The sequence below is a fragment of the Triplophysa rosa genome, linkage group LG18 (assembly GCF_024868665.1).
Source record: "Triplophysa rosa linkage group LG18, Trosa_1v2, whole genome shotgun sequence".
NCBI lineage: Eukaryota > Metazoa > Chordata > Actinopteri > Cypriniformes > Nemacheilidae > Triplophysa > Triplophysa rosa.
Genome location: NC_079907.1, coordinates 9,335,806 through 9,356,701, shown reverse-complemented (window position 1 = coordinate 9,356,701; position 20,896 = coordinate 9,335,806). Strand labels below are relative to the sequence as shown.

The window sequence follows — 20,896 nt, the reverse complement described above, 5'->3', positions numbered from 1 at the left end:
ATGCAGATTTGCCCAGTCTGTTGCAATTTTAATGTTCGTCATTTTTCATGGCAGTTGGGGAAAATTGTTTTCCCCCTAAAAAATTAACATTGGCTAATTTAGAATGTTTATTCTACTTTGTTTAATGTAATCCAGTTGAGATTTCTTTTTGAGGTTCTTTGAGTAGCTTTAGAGTATTTTCATATCTTTAAAATGAGCAGAAGAGGCTGCCAGAGATTTTCTTTCCATTAAATGTCTTTCTACAGTCTGATTTGTCAGTCTGTGTGAGCATCATTTATCTGTCTCAAAATGGAAAATACTATGTCAAACGTGAGATTTGCCATATTTTTTCCACTGAGTGTTGAAACATGTAATAATAATCATAAAAGAGTTTTGACTTGGTTCTGAATTAGAGTGTGGAGTGACAAGCTTTCTGAGTATGGGAGGTATATACTCTGGCCTGCATTTTTGGCATTTTGTGATTATACAACCAATGGTAACAACTGAACCAAACATGTATCACAATGATGTAAGGGCTTTAATTTGGAAGATAAAAAAAACCCTTTCTGATGTCATCACAAGATGAGAATTTTTTGTAGAGTGATTATTACAACAATGCCTGGCTGCAGTCCCGGGACGTTCTCGGCCAATACAAACACTTCAAGAAAACTTACCTTGCTTGACTAAGTTTTTATAGAGACGCTTAAGATGGAAAAATCGCAGCCTTTGTAATATGTAATAACTTATTCAAATAAAACACAAGCTTTATTTAAAAATGACAGCGCTGTTCCCATATGGCTGGATGAAGATTACAGATGTGAATCTGCTGGCTTTTGCAATTTTGCCATTTAGTAAAGCCTTTGAACTTTCTATTTATTTGCTCAAGGACACACGCAGTTTCTTAAAGTCCCGTGCGTGTGGGCTATAGCCCTCAATGCAACAGGCGCATTCCTTATTTGGAAAGCATTTCAAAGGTCATGAATAAAAGTTTTGATTATTTTAATAGTATTGTGTATATGTTGACAGGTCTGTACCATTAAACCAGCTAGTTTAAGCCATAACCCCCATTGGTTGAGCGACGGTGAATTTGTTCAAACAATAAAAGAGAACCAAAATAGTCTAAAGATAAACGTGGCTAAAAAACTCATGTAAATTTAATTTTTGGTTGTGGAAACGAAAATGTATAATTTACAAAACAATATAGAATTAATTATACTTAAATATATTATTTAAATTTCATATAAATAATTAAATTTAATAAGACCTGTCATTTGAGTTGTCAGAAATAAATGTTTATAAAATATAAAAGTTATTTTATGTTTTTATTATTTTTTTAAATTCACATTGTTCCTTATGCTTATTTGCGTTAAAGTAATATTCGTATAAACTCTAGACGTAATTATTTCAACATAATCATGACGCTTTATTCATGAAAGCGTGGTTCTTTAAGAGTCATTATTTCGTACGATTTCTCTTCTTCCAAATACTAAGGAGAATATGTTGGCTTGTTGTATACCAGCTTTGTTTACAAATGAATATTTTTCACTTTATTTCGTAAGTTGGATGTTTGTGAATCGAATTAAATGACAGTAAAACGTGACGGAATGTGCAGGTTAACGGCTAAGGTCTGTTCTAACAAATAGTGAGACTTTCATTTCTCAGTCCCTTTTACAGGCCTTTCTTTTATTTATACAAACAGTGATAAATGTTATATTAGTATTATATTTATTATGGTGTCATTTGGTTAATTTTATTTCATATTCAATTAGAATTTTTGTTTTTATTATGTTTTATTAATAGTGTTCCTAATGCTTTTGAAGTTCAGTTTTCTTCAGAGAACACGTTCACCTTCTTTTAACACGACGCCCCCTGGTGGGATTGTATAAACCTTTTTCCAATTTCTTTTTTAAAAGAGAAATAGCCTACTTATCTACTCGTTTTTTAATGTACATCCTGAAGGACACCTACCTAATTTAATTTTACATTTTGCTGAAATTCAAAATCAGATTTTTTTACTTGCTTTATTAAATTAAACAGGCGCACAACAGTTTTTCTGGAGTTTATCAGACAGTCATAAATACCTGTTTGGCACACTTGCATGTGGAACGTTAACAAACACGTCAAACTTTACGACCCGCGCTGCATTCCTGATGTGATCGATGCTCAATATCATGAATCAAGATTTGCGTCTTCCGACAGTGGACACGTGTCTGCTGGCATATTTCACATGTCACATTCTAGATAAATAAAAATAACCACGCAGACAAGAGATGTTTTTTTTTACAGATTTCTCTTATTTAATTTTTAACTGCAGATTTGGATCAAATTCATTTTAGTTTAGATCAATTAAGTCCATAGCTGCAGTAGCCTAGGCCTATTTTTACATCTGTTATAAAGTAACGTCTCAGTTTCTCCTAACATTCCTCTTATGTGTAAATTATTATTTTTTGAACGTTTAATAAAAAGAACAATAATGCAAGGCTATATATTAAATATGATATTAAATAAAGAAAAGCAAATGTTTTCCGAGGATTCACCCTTGAACAATATACATTAAATGCCACGTAATCTAAAATTATGAACAGTTTATTAAAACATTTTATATTTTGGTGGAAAAGCCATTTTAGTAACTATTTAATATTAAAATGTAAAAATCCTTAAATCTAGTCACATCAGTTGTAGTGGCTTTTTCACTTCTTGTCTTTTCAAAATGTTATCTTTTGTAGCATATTTTACTTAGAAACTTGATCATAATTCTTGCTGAAATACACAATTTAAAATAAGAATTTATATTTGGATGATTAATTGTTCTTTGCTTTGTCTATAACCACCGGCAACATTTACCTGAATTTCAAGCTTTCTTATGCATCAGCTTCTCAAATATAAATGCATTTCCACACCCCTACTAAACTCATTTTTCATTACAGAATTGTGTGATGACACTATTTTGAATCATATCTTCTCCAGTCATATGCACCTCGGTCCACCTCTCTCTCCCATCTCAGGATTATAGTATTTGCAGTTAAACTTTTGAATGGATGTAATAATGTATGGGGTAAATTTATAGGCTCCGGCCTCTCCGTGGAGGGCCCCCTGTGCTTTCCCTACTCATTGCTGGGCTATAAATTGTCTTCTTGTATGGTGCGGGTCGTAAGTAGAGGAACAATGTTGTGGCACTAAAGCATGCTAAATGGTTTCCCATATAATGTGTGAAGCCCACAATTGCACCTTTAAACAGGGGCTGAGTGAGGGTCCTTCCTGGACTCTTGTAAATAATAAGTAATACTGCAAAACGGTTCAGGGGCTGCATGATTTCAGGTCTCATGTTGTGAATAACAGATCCTTTTCATTCAAATCGAATCAGTTCTTGTTAAGAGCAATTTAGATAGGTGATGTTCTATCGAGCCATTCACCTAGGGATCTTTCTCTCTCGTTCTGTCTTGCTCTCTTCTTCCCTATTGTTTTTACTCCTTTTCTCGCCCTCCTAATGTTTGCTATGCTCAGGCATTGCACAAAAGCCACTGCTTTTGCCTTTAATGAGGAAAAATGTGTCAATTTGCTATTCTCTGTGTGCAGTTTGTATATTGGTGCACATGGTGGGGGGGGTTAAGGATTCTCTGAGTGCTCCTTTTTTCTAATCAAGTGCTGTACAGGAGAGCACAGTAATCCCACTCTCTCCATCTCTCCCTGATCAGCATTCTTCCCCTGCCTCTCCCCTCGGCCCCCTAGGGACCCTTGTGCCTTCTGTTTCACCTCATCTCCGAGGTTCACGGCGAGGTCAGCCGCAGGCCCGTGCATCCTCTGCATGCAGCGGTTTTGCTGCTGAAAGACATTGAAGCGGCTGCCGATGTTACCATCGATTTCTTGCGCTGTTTAGTGTTTTATACATGGGGTATATATGGAGGATTTTTACAGATTTTCTTAGATTGTATCTATAGAGTAAATCATCATACTGCGTCGATGATCGCTATTGGAAATGTCAAGGTCAAGCCTGTAATGCAGCCATGCGTTCTCAAAAATCCTCGCAGGAATTTTTGAGAACAGAGACAATTATAGGATAGATCTAGATCTTTGACATATTAGCAGTGATTGCTTGTGTCTATTAAGCATGTTAACAATAACATATCGTTTCTGTCCTTCTGAAACCTTGTAAATGTCCAAATTCACAGTTTTTCCAGGACATGAAAAAAACCACCGTATTTTTATGATTACATATTGTATTGTCAAAATTGACGAGCACTTTTTAATACTTTTTATTGGTTAAATATTTGCAAAACCCGGTGACAAACATAAAGGGTGACATAATCATGATTCACGGCAAAAAATAAAAACTGCGGAATATGGAGATAAGAGGTTTCAGGAGGACAGCAGTGATATATTCAAGCATTAAACATATTTTAAAATGAAGGACATCATAATGTCATAAGACTATCTATAAGTGCATTGCATAGAAACCAAATGAAAAGTGCATTTTAAGTCATTTTAATGAACTTTTAACCCTCAAGAAGATTTTTTAAAAGGCGAAGAACATGAAATATATCAATAGTTTAAAACCTACAGTTTATCCACATTTTAACATTTTATGACACATGAATGCTCTATGTGCATTCTTTATATTCATATGAACCAATATTTCAATTGGCCTAGAATTGGCTGTTACAGTCATAAATAAATACTTTTTTGTAACTTAATTATTAATTATACTTGATTGAATTTGATTTTATTATATATCTATTATATTTATTATGTTATGATGAAATGGTAAATTTAGTGAGATAAAGGAAATAAATAAATATTTTTAAAGAAAAGAACATAAGATAATTTTACTTAAGTTGCTCGAACTGAAAACAAAAAGTTATTATTATGTCATTCGTTACTAAAGCTGAAAAAACAAAGAATTGAATTATGCTTGAACACACCTGATGTGGCCACTGCTAGATGCATTGTGCTTTTAATTACTGATGTTACATTTTATTATAAATGTTTATTTTATATACAGTTTTACTATAAATGCTCTCCCCTACAACGCATTTGTGCATTTGGTTATTCGCATGTGTCTTCCTGAACAAATTCATGCTCTGGATATTCTGGGGCCAATTTTGCATTTTCTAAATGTGTCTGAACTACATTTTGTCTCATGTATGTCATTGGCAAACCCAGACCTTTGCACCTATCAGCGCTGACTGTGGCCTGTCATTGACTCGTTGCCAAGCTGTGATGCTATTTAACGGTGGCGTACATGAACTTCCTCAGGTCATTATAACATCAATCATATTTTTATAACTGGATCAACTACTGCGCTCATAATGTCACCTGTGAGCGCAATATTAGCCATGTTGGCGCTGATGTTAAATCCGCCCAGAGCCCGCACTTTCATAATCAGAAATGAATAACTGATATGAGCTTACAAGGACCTGTAATTAATAAAAATTGTATATGAGGTTGTTTTTTCACCGCTCATTTGAGACCCGCTGCTCTCGCCGTCAAATTTGTTTTTTTTATATCATTGTTACAGAGAAATTCTCTGCGTAATGAGTCCGTTAGGAGTAAACACAGAAGCCCATTGGCAGCTGCAGGCAGTGTGTTGCAGAGTGATAGGAGCAATGTGACCTGGAGCTGTGCCTACCTCCATGCTGCGGAAGGAGGAGGTGGGGGAGGGAGGTGTCTGGGCCAGCCATCTCATGGTTCTCTGGTATCCCGTCGAGCTCCTCTCATGGCATCAGTCCTCGCTTTTCGTCCTCCGTGGCACTGATGAACGTTCCCCCGCGTGGCACGCTCAATGCCTCACTCCACCAATCTTGCCCTGCCACATCGCAGCCGCCGTGCCATGCATCACCACAGAGCGCCCAGCAGCCGCTGAGAGCGCCTGGAGGAAAGTCATTAGCTTTTGTGTCGCTCTCTTTTCTCCTGTTCCCACATCTCCTCCTCGTTTAGAGTTACCAACAAAGTGAGCAAAATTAAGCTTGGAGACGGACGTCAAGCGGGTGTAAAAGTTTTCCATTTTGATTAAAGCACGCTCGCCCATGCTCCCTTTATGTGTACGTTTCTGCTCTTCTCTGAATACTCTGTAATTATTGATGTTGGCACAGACGTATTTTCAAACAAATGAAATCACAAACAATATGGGAAAACAAAATAAATGAAAGTTGGGAAAGGCCTGACGGCACAGAGCCTCTGAGCACGGCGGTGATGTAACATTCTGAAATATTCATAAACATCCACAGCGCATTTAAATGAAAATGATTGGTCCGATGTTAATTGAGGAGGGAGAATGCAAGGGCTGGTTAGAGTTAAGAAACCTCACTGTTTTGAATAATTAAAAATGCAATTTATAGCCAAAATGAAATTCCTCAAGACGTGGTGCTTGCCACGTGCATTTTTTATGATAACATTATACTGTAGTTCTGCAGAGGTACCTGAGTATGTGTGTTTTTGATGATATTTAAATATTAATTATACAATGTAATGCATAACATGACAAAAGCAACAAAATGTAGAAGTTTGGGCAAACCTGCATGATTCAAAAACAAGAAACACTGTTAGGGCTCTCGCTCTTTTCCTTACACCGTGTGTACACCGGAAGCGACAGGCGCGCATTGACAACCTGCTTGTTCTTAATGGGTTTGTTGCATCACGCCGCATCCAGTGTGGACAAAATTTTAAATTCTAATGCGTTTCTAATGTCGTCTGTCGTGTCGCATGGCGCCGGTCGTGTCCGGTGTAGACACGGTTTGACGGTTTGGCAGCTTTCTGTCTCCAGCGACTTCTGATTGGTTTAGAAGACATCGCTGAAGTTGTCTGCCCTGTGCGTACGTCCAATCAGAATCTTCCGTTTCCTCAGAGAAGGTTGGGATTCAGAATACAAAACCATGACGTTTTTTTCCATAGGTGAAATGTTTGGTTACACTGCTACCCTGTGGAAGAATTATAAAAACAGCAACTGTCTAGACACACACCCACCTTTTTTCCCTGAAGAAAACCAACCGCAGGTGAAGAATGACTGAAGGCTTATTATTCATTCACCGTTGGTTTTGTCAATGCTTAAGTGACCGCACCATGGGGTCAGACAGAAAGGGCTCGGTGGAAGAAAGTTGTCAGTAGGTGTGTGAAGATTAGAGAGACTGTTAATTGTACACCATTCTCACATTTCTTGTGTTTATTCTGTTTCTTCTGAACTATTACCAGGGCTTGACCTTTTAGATAAATGAAGAGAGGGGGATGTGGATGGATGAGGGGAGTAAAAGGTGTCGGGACGAGAGCGAAGGAGGAGAAAAATGAAGAGAGAAGTGGTTGGACCGAGGCCTCCTTTTTTGGATGATACATCAACTTACACTTGACAAACAGTGTGTAGTTCTGTTGTATTTATGACGGCCGAGTTGTGGTCGTGTGTATGGAAACGGCTTACGTGTGTTTGTCTGCGGCTGATGTACGGGTGTGTGTGAATGCGTTTCAGGGTTACAGGGCATCTCTTTGAGATGGTCATCTGTCTGGTAAACTGGACGTGTAACATGGCCGGTCTCTGTGCTCTGTGGTGATGTCACATACAAGAGGGGTTGTAGTGACGAACTTTGATGAGATGAGTCTTATTTATAGGGACATTAGATTCTCCAAGCTGTTACCTCGTCGTTCGAGTTACTGTTACTGTGATCTTTTAAAATGACATAGTTGAAGTTAAACACAGCTTTCAGCTTTTCGGACCGCTGCGCAGTTGACTGCAGGGTTTTGTCTGTTTAATATGCATTCGATGGCAGCTTTAATTCAAATAGAAAAGATACCACAGAGTTTATGCTGTCATCAGTGGGGTGGCGGGAAGCATCTGCTCGTGTCTAAATGGGTTTTAAATAAGTCTGGTATCGTGCCCAGAGACCTACATGCCCTCTCATTTATCTCTGAGTTTTGACGCTGATGAAAGCTGGATCAAAGGGTTGAAGATTTGTGTCTCTGTCTGAAGAACCGTTGACCTACCGTGCCAATCTCAGGTGCCCTAGAAAACATGCTCAAAAATTGTGTGTGTGTGTGTGTGGCATGTTAAGTGCAGCAAGCCTTGTACTTTGTCATCATTTCAGAACACAGATGTTACACAATCTTTCTTATTTGGTAGGAAATATTCGAAATGTACATTAGTTTTCGCAATAAACCATCTGTGTGTTTTATAGTATATTAAGGGGATACTTTACCCCTAAAAATAATTCTGTCATCATTTACTCATCTTCATGTCACTCCAAACCTGCATGACTTTCTTGTGCGGAACACAAAAGAAGATATTTTGAAGAATGTTGGTAAACAAACACCATTGCCCCTCATTGACTTGCATTGCATGGAAACAAAACCACTGAGACATTTCTCATAATTGTCTTTGTGTTCATATACTGGTCAACCATAAACCAGTTTTATACTGGTTTTGAATGACATGAGGGTAAAGAAATTATTTTTGTTTTTACCAAAAAAATTTTTTGGGGTAAACTATCCCTTTAAATAGCAATGGCATTTACGCATGACACTTACATCTTTTTTACGTTGACCTGATGTGTTTTAACACACGACTGATATTGATCTGCGTTCTTGAAAATCTGCAGTAAAGCAATGTGTCCCTGCTGAGTATACAGCATTTGATCTAATCAATTTACAGTATAGCATTGTATTGTCTATTTAGCTTGTACTACAGGTATGCAACCTGGAAAATCAGATTTATAAATTATTATTTACAATACTCAATATCATTTTGAAAATTAACAATGGGATAATGTATTGGATTGTACTGTGCTAATACGGTATACAATCCACTGCCCCATTAATGACTAACATTTATTTCCCTTTGATTTTAACATGACAGTTTTTGAAGAAATCCCTTTGGTGGCTGCACAGGACCTTACCAACATCCTAAAGCAAGGTTACCTGGAGAAGAAAAGGCGCGGTAAGAATCTTAAACATCTCTCGAGTCCTATTCCAATATCAACAAATAACATAAGAGCATGACATCACAAACTTTTAAAAATGTTTTTTAGACCATAGTTTCTTCAGCATTGAATGGCAGAAGCGCTGGTGTGTTCTGAACAACACCATATTTTATTACTTCGGGAATGAGAAAGGTATGTCACATCTTTTTGATGTCTCTCTTAATTTAACATCAAAACAAAAGTACGGAGAGACTTTAGATTTGTTCTTCTTAATTCAGACAAGCAGCAGAAGGGTTCTTTTAATATCAACGGCTACAGTGCTGAGCCGGTACCGAGTTTACGCAAGGACTCCAGGAAGAATTCATGCTTTGAGTTGAGTGCTCCTGGAAGTCGTTCTTTCCAGGTTCGACACACACACACTCACGTAGCTGATGCTTTGTTCAGTCATCTTTCTGCCATTACACTGATAAATCTTCACTAAGAACAGCCCCCAACTCAGAAACGATGGCTTCTCTCTGCAGTTCACTGCCAGCAGTCCCCGTGAGGCCCGGGAATGGGTGGACCAGATCAATTTTGTCCTTAAAGGTATGGGAGATATTATGCTGAACGCATCGGACTTCAGTTGAGCGCTACAATGATCGTCCTAAGGTGAAAAGGGCAGTTTTCATAAAAAAGAGGCATACAAATAACTTTCTTTGCGGCTCAACCAATAAGTTAGTTTGGAGACCTCCTCATCAAGCACGTCACAGAGCTCCTGAGTCCAACGTGGCTCAGACTGCCTCCTCTTCCCCGTAGCGCAGCGCTCTTTACTGGAAATTGATTGGGATTTGCACGGTCATCCTTTACGGGCATCGATCTGGTCCTGCTTGGCATCCAGGCAGTGAGGATACGATAGCCTGTGTTACAGAGCTCAGTCACCTGCAATCAGGCCCTCACTTCATCTGAGACAGATCTAAGGCACCCTCGCCACTCTAAAATGGGCTCGATGCGGCCGTCTGATTTGCGGGAAGTAATAGACACTCCTGAGATAGTTTTCTCCCCCCCATCCCCCTTCGCACGTGTAGATACAGCCAAATGGCATGAAAATCATTCGGTATTAACGCTGTAATAAATGTCAACTTGAACGCTCCTTTGCCAACACTTTAACACCTTCCAATGAAAAATGTAGGATTCAAAATCTGATCATTAATAGAAATATTGAAACAAAGATAGATATTATAAATTAAGATATTCATGGGATAGTTAACCCATAAAAATTCTGTCATCATTTACTCACCTTAGAGTTTTTCCAAATCTGTATACATGTCTTTGTTCTGATGAACACAGAGAAATATATTTGGAAGAATGCTTGTAACAGTTCTTGGACCCCATTGACTACCATAGTAGAACAATTACTTTATAATGTTTTTGTTCTGTTGAACACAAAAGAAGATATTTCGAAGAATGTAGGACAGCAAACAGTTCTGAGGCACTTTTGACTACCATTGTTATTTGTCCTACTATGGTAGTCAATAGGGTCCAAGAACTGTTTGTTGCAAGCATTCATTCAAATATCTTTCTCTATGTTCAACCAAACAATGACAGGTTTGAATAGAGAGTGACAGAATTTTCATTTCTGGGTGAACTATCCCTTTAAAAAATAAATGTCATGATGAATTTGAACCCTTTCAGGCATAGAGGTCACTACAGTGCATAGCATTGACCAAAAACCTTTAGAAAATAAGAATTATTTGTAAAAAACGTTTTTGTTTTAAATTACCTATAGGAAGTTCAATGAAATCTTGTCATAAAATAATGCATGAAAGAATTAAGGTAAAGACTTATTTTTGTATCTCTTTTGTACAAAAGGTCTTTTTTTACTTTTTTGGTCTTAGGAACTGAAAAGAATGCTGGGACAACATGTATTATACCCATCCAAAACCCCCCTTAAGTGTATTATGTTATTAAAGCAAAAGAGGGACATATACACAAAGCAAATCGGAAATGATTGTATATTTTTCAACTCAAAATGTCTCTTAAATTGTTATGCTTACAATATAATTTTAACAAAAATGTGTTTGACATTTGCCGTCCTCCTTGTTTTAAAGCTCTCATTAGTATACTATTAAAGGTGCTAATGTTTTATGGCTTCTTTCCAAGATCTGAGCTCTAATTTCATCCCCGTTGATGATGATGAGGAAGAAGAGGTGGAAGAGGTGGAAGAAACGTATGATGACATTGAGCGAGCCACCACACCACCACCATCACGTCCTGGGCCGGCACCAGCATCAGTGCCAACTCCAAGTAAAAGACAACCACCCCAGAGCTCCCGTGAAGAATGGGAGGACCGAGGAAGAATCCAAGAGGATGATGATGAGGAGGAAGAAGATATTTACGAGGTGCTTCCAGGTAAAGAAAAAATATATACAGTGTTATACAATTATATCAGATATTCAGACTGGTCACTTCAAATAAAATAGATTAAAATGACTTTACTAGCTTTCGCTGTTCACAATAGGATTTTCAGCTGAGAAAAGCTGATGTTGTAACCATCAGGTCTACATTGTTGAACGCCGTCAATAAGAGCATATACATCAAGATCTGGTCACCTAAAGTGATAGCAGGACCCTCAGAGGGACCTAATGAGACCTCTGAGGAGAAATACATCACTCTGGGTTGCTGTCATTTTCACCTTACTTTGCCATGTGTGCTGGGCAGCTGAGCTGGCCACAGATGGCAGATCGAGTGACCATCTCTCTCACTTTTCCACCCATCATTCATCTTTTTCTCATCTTCTCGGATTTTCAGTTTAGAAAAGTGCTGAGCAGTTCGTGCTGCTGTGACATATTGTCTAAAAGTGCTGAATTAAGGGTGCTCATATGTTAAATAATCTCATCAAACAAATCATTTCAGAAGTGTTTAATGAAAATTCATTAGAACTTAGCATCACTCAAGCAAAGCAAATAAGTGGTTACACTTTAATTAGTTAACATAAAGTAATGCATTAGTTAACGTGAACTAACGATTAGCATCATATTTTTACAGTATTTATTAATATGAATAAAAATGAATTTATAAACACTACTGTTATTTATTGTTCATTCAAGTTAAAATATTGTTAATATATATAATACAATGTGTATATATTTAAATATAAGTTATTTAAATACCTTAAGTCTAAAAAATGCATGTTTGTATTTAATTTATTGTGAATAAACTTAAATCAACTATTAATTAGTATTATAGTTATTGTAAAAAAATGTGTGTATTGCAACTTTATTTTAGATTTCAATATATATGCATTATTTATTATTATAATAAAATGTTATTATAATTTATTTATTTTATAGATGACTATTATTGTTATTATTACTATTATATAAATTAATTAATAGTCATTTAAAAGGTCAAGTATTACCAAATATTTATGTATTTACAAATTTATAAATCTGTCCTGATTATTTATTAAAATTTTAAATTAAATATATACTTTTTTTAACCTAACTGATAATAATTATTTTACAATCTCACAGAGAGGGCTGTATTGTGCGACCAGCCCAAAAATTCAACGTTTCATATTTCTACTGCAATTGAACGTGCTAGCTTCCTTCGACAATGTTAATGTTTATAGCTACTTTACAGTCTGATTAAAACATATTTTTAAAATCACATATATTGCACTTGCAGGAACTGCAACTTTAGGTTTACAGGTTTTTTCCCCCATGCTGTTCCTGGAAGCTCAGGGTACGCTTGAGCAGTGGGAAGTATAGGGTTGCTGGACGGTGGTTTTATCGGCAGGCTGACAGCGTGAGGATGGATGTGGGAGACAGAAAGCTAGGCTATCACTGTCACCTCATAGACCTAGAGGTGCCACGCCCAGAATCAATGCCTGTCTGCCTGAAACACACTAGCCATCTAACCCAGCCTGGCACCTCCCCTATACATCAAACCAGAGTTAGCTGTTCTTCCAGCACTGCTGATATTGTTTAATATTCTTTTAATAGAGTTTCAAATAAGCTGACCATAAAGCAGAGCAGTCAAATGTAGGATTGCATTAATATACAGAAGAAATGGGCGGTGTATGAGCTGAATAAGACTGGTGCCAAAAGATGAATTTACATGCTCGGTTGATCGGTACTGACTACTTTTTTTGTAGATGATGAAAATTTAGACCAAGTCGACGAAGGCTGTGACAAAATTGGTGAGTATGTTCTTTGTATATGTAAGATTCTGCAAACTGCTTAAAATATATATTTTATTCACATCTGTGTTTTAAATAAAGGAGGTTCAGATTATGCAAACTATTACCAAGGTCTGTGGGATTGTGAAGCGGAGGGACCAGATGACTTGGCCTTCCAAAGAGGAGATCTCATCTACATCCTCAGCAAGGTTTGTGTTTTCTCCCATCTTTCTTAACATCTTAACACACATTTATGTAAATACACACTCACGCAAGGTCAGATAGATCTATTGCCTGATTTGTTAGTTGAAAAGCATATCTTGTCTTCTCTCTCTCTCTCTCTCTCTCTCTCTCTCTCTCTCTCTCTCTCTCTCTCTCTTCCCATTCTCTCAGTAATGATGAATAATTCGCAGCTGGTCATATGATGAGTCATATCGGTCAATACTTACTGACTTTCTCATGGCAACTATTCATTTACTGTATTCTAAATGACAAAGCTGGGACGGTCTCCGCTCAGTCAGTACTTTCTGATTAAAACGTATTACAAACATTGCTTAATGCTTCAGGGCTTTGGCCTTCTTAATTTCTGTTGATCATCATATGACGATCATACCATTTTAAAAATGAATAGCATTTCAGCAACACATTTGTTCAAAGCGGTTGCATTTGTACAGATTGTCCTTACAGATAGCGGCGAGGTTTGCTGAAAACAAATCGAGCCCGTTTCGTAGTATTTCATATTGACATAATGGAAATCACACTGTATCTGTCTTTAGACCGCTTGCGATGCTGTGGTCACACAGGCACATTCTCAATAATAGGCTGTTGATTCATTACTGTAGTTGTGTCGTGGAAAATCGAGTGTTCAGCCATGCAAGCCACTTTATTTGATACGTTCACTGTAATCTATATGTATTTGTGTTTTACAAATAGGATGTTTGCAGGAACACATAGTGTAGCTGTTTCTTAAAAATACCCCACTGATAAAATCAATGGGTTTTAATTTTGCCTTTAACTCCCCACTAAGCGCAATGTTATTTCAGATAAAGTGTACAGAGACAAAGCTACCATTATCTATCGCTTGATCAACCAATGGAATGTACAGATATGACAGTTAATGAACCCTTGAATCTGAATCGAATAAGGTAAGATCTTCTTGAAAGGCGAGGGTTTTTACATCTGATTCTCGCATAATAATGATGTGCGCATTTTTATCATTAGCCATATTTCTAATGTGTGCAAACAAAGAGTTTATCCACCCTTTCCCATCATTCTCTTATTTTATTCGGAGCAGTAGATTTATCAGCAGTTACTTTTAATCCCTCTGTGACTGACATGTAATTGAAATAGCTTTTATTGATGGCAGTAATTCTGAAATTGCAGCAGCGTTGTATCGCTCTCATCTCATGGAGTTCTTCAGATGCTCGCCCTCACGTGATGTTAGGCTCGCCGCAGTTCTTGTTTTACGGGGGCTTCCCAGGAACATTGACCTCCCCGAATGAAATATAGGCCGTTGGCTAGAACTCAAGTCTAACTCTGGCGGACCCACTCATAAAGCAGTGGTCATAAAACTAGAGTGCATAAATTTGGCTGCACAGAGGCGTGGAGGGGAGGCCGAGTATATTTGTGTCAACACCGAGCATAATTACAAGGTGATAAAGACGTGAAAAGTGCTAAATCAATTCCGCTAACCAACAGGTTTTTGAGGCAGTGCTATGATTGACCGCTGTGAAGTCACAAATCAAAGAGGTCGACGGGCCTGTCATAGTGTTGGTGTAAGCAGAGCATACAGATTGAAAAAGCTCTCGCGTTGGCCTATATTGATCCACCGCTTACAGTGAATAAACAGCTTATCTGCTCATTAACACAAAGCACTAGGCATGTATTTATATCTATAGCGGAGGAAAAATTCCAAGAGACCATTCCAAATTTTCATTTAAGCAGCATTTCTAGTTGTAATTCAGTCCAGCGTCTGTGAATTTCAACAAAATCAAACCTCAGGAGTGACGTAAAGTCATCCAACAGCAATGTGAAAGACTGACAGCATGACAAGACACATGGAAATTGTGATAAAAATCAAGGTTATCACATAAAACAAATATGTTTTTTACTTTTTACCAAAGGAGAAAAGACAAAATAAACCAAATAAAATGTTCTTTACTGATAGCATTATTAAAAAAGCATCAGATATCGCAATAGCACTACTGCATTATTTCGGCTGATAACCGTGTTGTAAAATATGAAATCGTGACAGCCATTCGGTTAAATGGGTGTGTGTATCTGTATTCACAACTGCCTTAAACAAAGCTCATCCTAAACTATTTATACGTATTTTTTACTTTTCCTAATTACAAATATTACTGTTGTATTTATTAAATGTGAATATGAACTTGTTTTCTTTGGAGTATTTGAGGTCTGAAAAAATACAAAGCATCATTTCTGTCATTCTGACCTGTTTCTTTTATTTTACGCAAATAAATAAAAATAGAACTTTAGTTTTTTATTTGAAATTTGGGAGAAATATTGTTAGTAGTTCACAGAATGAAACAAAAATGATCATTTTACCTAAACACATAACTACTGTATAAATACTAAATTCAGAAAAGCTGAAAATAATTTAAAATTTATCTTTTATTTTTTTACACAGTATTATATTTTTATATATTAGGCTTTACAAACCATAATATTATATTATTTTGTTATGCTAAAGTAAAATCATGCAAATGAAATTTAGGTACTAAAATGCAATGCCAACTAATTCATCCTGGTTTCCTCAGATCCGGTCATTCCGTCTATGTTTGTGCCGCATGGCTCCTCAGTTCAGAACACACAAACGTGAAATAGCGTCAAAAGACTAACATTCATCTGGCTGCTCCGTGCTGCCTACTCAATCCTCAGCGCTGAAGAAACAGCAGCAGGAGAGCAACGTATTCTCAAATGTTTTACTCATTGCTCTAATCACCAATTTTACTCAATACTTTAATTTGTTTGCCTGTTTCTGGAGCAGATTGTGAAATTCTCATGTTGTAGTTTGTTTGTGTGGCATGCTGTGTTCACTCTCCCCTTGCGTTGCCGTGTGGGGGCCCACGGAGATTCTTTCTAAACCGTTCTGTTTCCCTCGACCGTGCCATCCTCGTGCATTCCTGAATCTTAATTTATGCCCCTAGATTCAAAGTACATGACTCCCAAAGGTCAGACACAACACATGCCAGGATTCCCAGTGGAATTCCCTTAAAATCCTGGAATGAGAAGCGATGAGATTTATGACTCTTAAGATGTGAGGCAAACTTCTCCAGGACCCTTTTAACATGCAGGCCCACTGACAGCCCTTTCTTTCATTTTTGGCTTTTTCATGGGGTGTGTTTAACACTTTCACCAATAGGGGCTGGAATCTGGGGCATCAGTCTAAAGAAGAGTCAACTGCGTCTGTGGACACTACTGCCACCTTCTGGCTGTAGGTTGTAATGTTCTTTAAGATGGGGTCCCATCTAGTGTTTTTTTTTTAATGCAAACACTATGCCAAACAGGAATATTTTAAGATACTCGAATTCCATTCTGATACTCGAATTGCATTTAGTAGTAGATAGAATTCGAGTGTTTGTTTCTGAAAAGCATACAAACACGCCAAATTCAGATGCTTCCATGTATCAGATAGTACAAGTTATACAGGTAGACATAAAAATACGAATTTGCATACGAGAGATCAGTTCTCACAGACAGGACTTTGTGAGTGCCTGTTATCTCCAGCCTTGTGAGACACAACCTCATAAACTTCAGACGAATGGCTGCTCCAGTTGGCCTTCTGCCCAGGGGGTCAGTCTCCTACAAAATGCCTAAAGAAAAGGAAAAGGTGCCTTAAAAGAAAAGGAAAATCTAGTGGAAACAGACAGAGGCGATCTTTAGACCCTCCTTTTTTACTAGTTCTCACACACTCATCTACGCACCAGCGTTCTTTGTGGCAATAGACGCAGAGGAGCTGTATAGACATATTGAGCATTCTATACCAGCAGAGGCATCAGGGGGTGAGTCTGGGGTTCTGGGGTCATGCCGAAGTCAGCGGTCATCTCCCGGTCAACTACAGTAGGTCATTATTCAGCCTAAGCCAATAGTCCAGAACTGCACGGCGACCCCCCTCCACACACTCTGCATAATTATTATAAATGGAAGGCCATATAAACAGCCATCATTACAGGCGCTCAGCAGCAAACACAATCCACTTTAAATGCCTATTAGGTTTAAGTGCCATCAGTAATTCCCAAGCGTATTTTTACATTGGCAGATTATTTGGTCTTTCACATTTTGACCACTGTCACACCTTCCCATGTCCATCGTGCTGCATCACAAGGGCTTCATATTAAATAACAAGCCAGCTGAAATTTGTGCGGTGCATTTGAGATAAATCTACAGCCGACAAATATCATGATCCGATTGAGAAAAATTGAACTTTATTCAAGAGGCAGATCAATACCTGTTTGCCACCTGTCGTGCCGGCTGCTTAGGAAGGAGCAGCAAACAACGTGACGTACGGCTGTTTGTTTTTTGAGATGGCTGGATGAGCAAGTCTCCTTGCAGCGCCGAAAGAGAAGCACGAGAGACAAGAGTGAGATGAAGGGAGGGGGGATTGTAGCACCCGAGTAGCGGGTTCAGCGGCAGGGCAATGAGAGACTTCCTGTGCTCCATCACACCCAAGGTCTACCTCAGTCAGCTGGTGGCCAGAGGCAGAGGCCTCATGTCTCATTCTTATTACCATGGCTCTTGCCTCCGCAGTGTGTGTGTGTGTGTGTGTGTTTGTGTTTGAATGTGTTTCTGCTTACGACAGAAAAAATGAACGTAGGGAGGCACTGAGGGAGAGTTTGCAAATAAGGGAAATGATTAAAATGCGACCGAGGAAGGAGGCGTTTGTGTGAAATGCGTAGAGTTACGGGAAAATTAATAGAGGGAAGAATAAAAGGAAAGAGAGAGAGAGAGGAAAATAAACCAATAATACATGAGCATCTTGCATTTTGCTTTAACATTCGCTACACGCAGTAAAAGTCACTGTAGCGGAAATTACTGCAACTCTAGTAGCTTAGAGATTTTATAAAATGGTGGCAATACAATTAATGACACAAAGGTTTAATAATAGTTTACATTTTGATTATTATTGGGTAAATATATTCAATCTTTTTAACTGTTAGTGCTAAGAATGTGTCACAATATATCAGTATTGACAGTAACTGTGATATTACAAACCACAAGTATTAATATTGTGCTAATTGTACACATGATAATATCGTCAATAATTCAGCCCCTGTTCAAAGTTTAAAGCCACAATGGTTACAAACTCTCACAAACACTTGTATTTTGAGTTTAATTCATTGACCACAAAGGAGAAAAGACAAAATAAACCAAATAAAATGTTCTTTACTGATAGCATTATTAAAAAATGCATCAGATATCGCAATAGCATTACTGCATTATTTCGGCTATGATAACCGTGTTGTAACATATGAAATTCGGTTAAATGGGTGTGTGTATCTGTATTCACAACTGCCTTAAACAAAGCTCATCCGAAACTATTTATACAGCAAAGATGTCCATTTTCAGTATTCTAGCACGGATGCTGCCGCTTTTAATATAGACAGGAGTCACAACTCAACCTGTCGTGCACCGCACGACATTGTTCAAGTCAAGCCACTCCTTTTGAAGGCGTCATTAGCTGTCAATCTGTCCCCTGGCCGCTTGAGAGCAATGGGCCCATCTGAATACCATTGCTAGCCACCCCCCTGAGTCAGAAATAAATGATAACAGTGGCACACTGCAGGTGTTGTCATGGCAACACACTCTTGATAGCTCCCTGTGCCAACTCCGCCTTTCTCCTGAGAAGGTTATACGGAGGTCAGCGCCATCGGAGTGACGCACTTCACTTTCACAGCCCACAAACAACAGCTGCCCGCCGCCTCGTGCAGCCTCTATCAAAAGCAGTTGAGATGTAGACCAAACTAAAGCACACCTGACCCTGCCCCGTTATTCGGCGCGAGAGCTCAGCAGCCTCCCAAAAGGCACCTATTATCTCAGTCCAAAGTACAGAGTCCTTTTGGGTAAATCTCTATAACAACCGTCTCCACAGTCAAGCACAGATTGGATGTCTCCCAAATGCCTGTAGTTGACAGACGCATTGCAGAAAACAGATTGCTAATACAGAGAGGCAGGAAAAATGAGGCAGGCATGAAAAGGACACGAGTCATCGAAATGAGAAGGACTGCGATGGAATGTATTGACTCTCTTTCTTGTACTGCGTGTGTACTCTGTTTGAACCCACAGTTACACCGTGTCGAGGGGGGCGAGGCAGGGCGGGGAGGCGTGTTGGGGGGGAGGTGAAGCGTGTGCCAAAGGGCTGATCAGTATTGGGCACACCTGCGATTTAGAGGAGCATTAACACTTCATCAATGATAATCAGGAAAGGCCTTTTTGGGAAAGCTGAGAAATGTACAGATCCAACGCCAATCCACATTCCACCCCGCAATAAACCGCGTTTCTTTAAACTTCATTATATTTTAAAGGGATAGTTCACAAAGGGAAGTTCAACAGATAAAGATATTTGGAAGAATGTTGGTAACCGAACAACGGCGGTGCTCATTCATTTCTTTTGTGTGGCCACAAAACCAATGCAAGTGAATGGGTACTGCCATTGTTCGGTTACCAACATTATTTTTTGTATTTATTTTTGGATGAACTATCCCTTTAAAAAAATATATATATATATATAAATACGTTTCCAAATTGCTACCAAATTCAGTTGTAGTTCAATATCTATAGCTGTATGTGTCTAAAAAAGTTTAAGTTTACAGACGCACTTCATGCTACAGAGGCGTTGACACCCCAACGGCATTCAGCTCACTGTCCAGATGGAATTTATTCCGTATCCCATCATTAAAACAGCTCATCTGCATGGGCTGAGACTACATTAGGCTCTCAGCACTGTGGGTGTGCTTAAATAGAGGATGGTAATTAGTTCCTACTCTCCTCAGCAGGCAGTGGATGAATGACATGCTCATCATGTCTAAATGTACAGTGTGTGCTCCTGGAATACTAAAGCACTTAAAACCTTGTGTCTATCTCACCATCGCTCCATCTCCACGTTCTCTAAGCTTCACATTTATAACCTGCTGTCCAGTTGAATCTGGACCACCATGGAATCTGTCATCATCCATTAAAGTTCAGATTTTAGGCTCTCCACCAATGGATAGTATTGACATACTGTACAGTAAAAGAAACATACGTTTTTTTATTCAGAAGCGGAGTGAAACATTTTAAGAATTACATTTGTGTTTACATTTATATTAGCGTTCACGTTTAAATAACTTGATTTACATTACATTCACAAAATTGCATGTGCCTTAATTTTGTTCTTCTACAAACATTTGCAGATTTACTGTATTTTTTTTTAAGTTCAAAGCTTAGCTGCAATAATCAAAATCTTTAACACAGCATCGTTCTCGTGTCTGAAATGCAAAACATTTGACTTTTTTACGTTTGCAGTTATAAAATATTAAATATACTGTTCAAAGTTAAAAGATATGAAACATGTTTGGACACATATTTGTTGTTAACAGTAACAGTGGTAGTTCGTGTGATAAACTAAATCTGTGTGACCTTCATCCACAAAAGGTGACCATGTTGAACGGTAATTGAAAAAGTGGTTAAGAAAAGTAAAGCTTGTGAAAGTCTAGAATCATTTGTCTGCAAATGAACTGCAGTAAATTAACAAATTAATTTATATTATGCTTTGAAATAGAATGGAATTCGTAAATTATTTAAAGAATTTAAGATAATTTTATAAAGATATTATTTAAAGGCTTTTCCATACCCATCAATCCAC

At 38.0% G+C, this 20,896-nt stretch overlaps 1 protein-coding gene across 2 annotated transcripts in view; it reads left to right on the top strand.

Moving 5' to 3' along the window:
• skap1 (src kinase associated phosphoprotein 1) overlaps window positions 1-20,896 on the top strand; it is a 29,694-nt gene that overhangs the window by 6,764 nt on the left and 2,034 nt on the right. For both annotated transcript variants that reach the window (XM_057358710.1, XM_057358709.1), the window contains exons 5-11: window positions 8,813-8,893; window positions 8,985-9,068; window positions 9,155-9,279; window positions 9,398-9,461; window positions 11,016-11,264; window positions 13,012-13,056; window positions 13,138-13,244. In XM_057358710.1, the coding sequence (XP_057214693.1) occupies window positions 8,813-8,893; window positions 8,985-9,068; window positions 9,155-9,279; window positions 9,398-9,461; window positions 11,016-11,264; window positions 13,012-13,056; window positions 13,138-13,244 (755 nt within the window). The remainder of the gene's footprint in view (window positions 1-8,812; window positions 8,894-8,984; window positions 9,069-9,154; window positions 9,280-9,397; window positions 9,462-11,015; window positions 11,265-13,011; window positions 13,057-13,137; window positions 13,245-20,896) is intronic.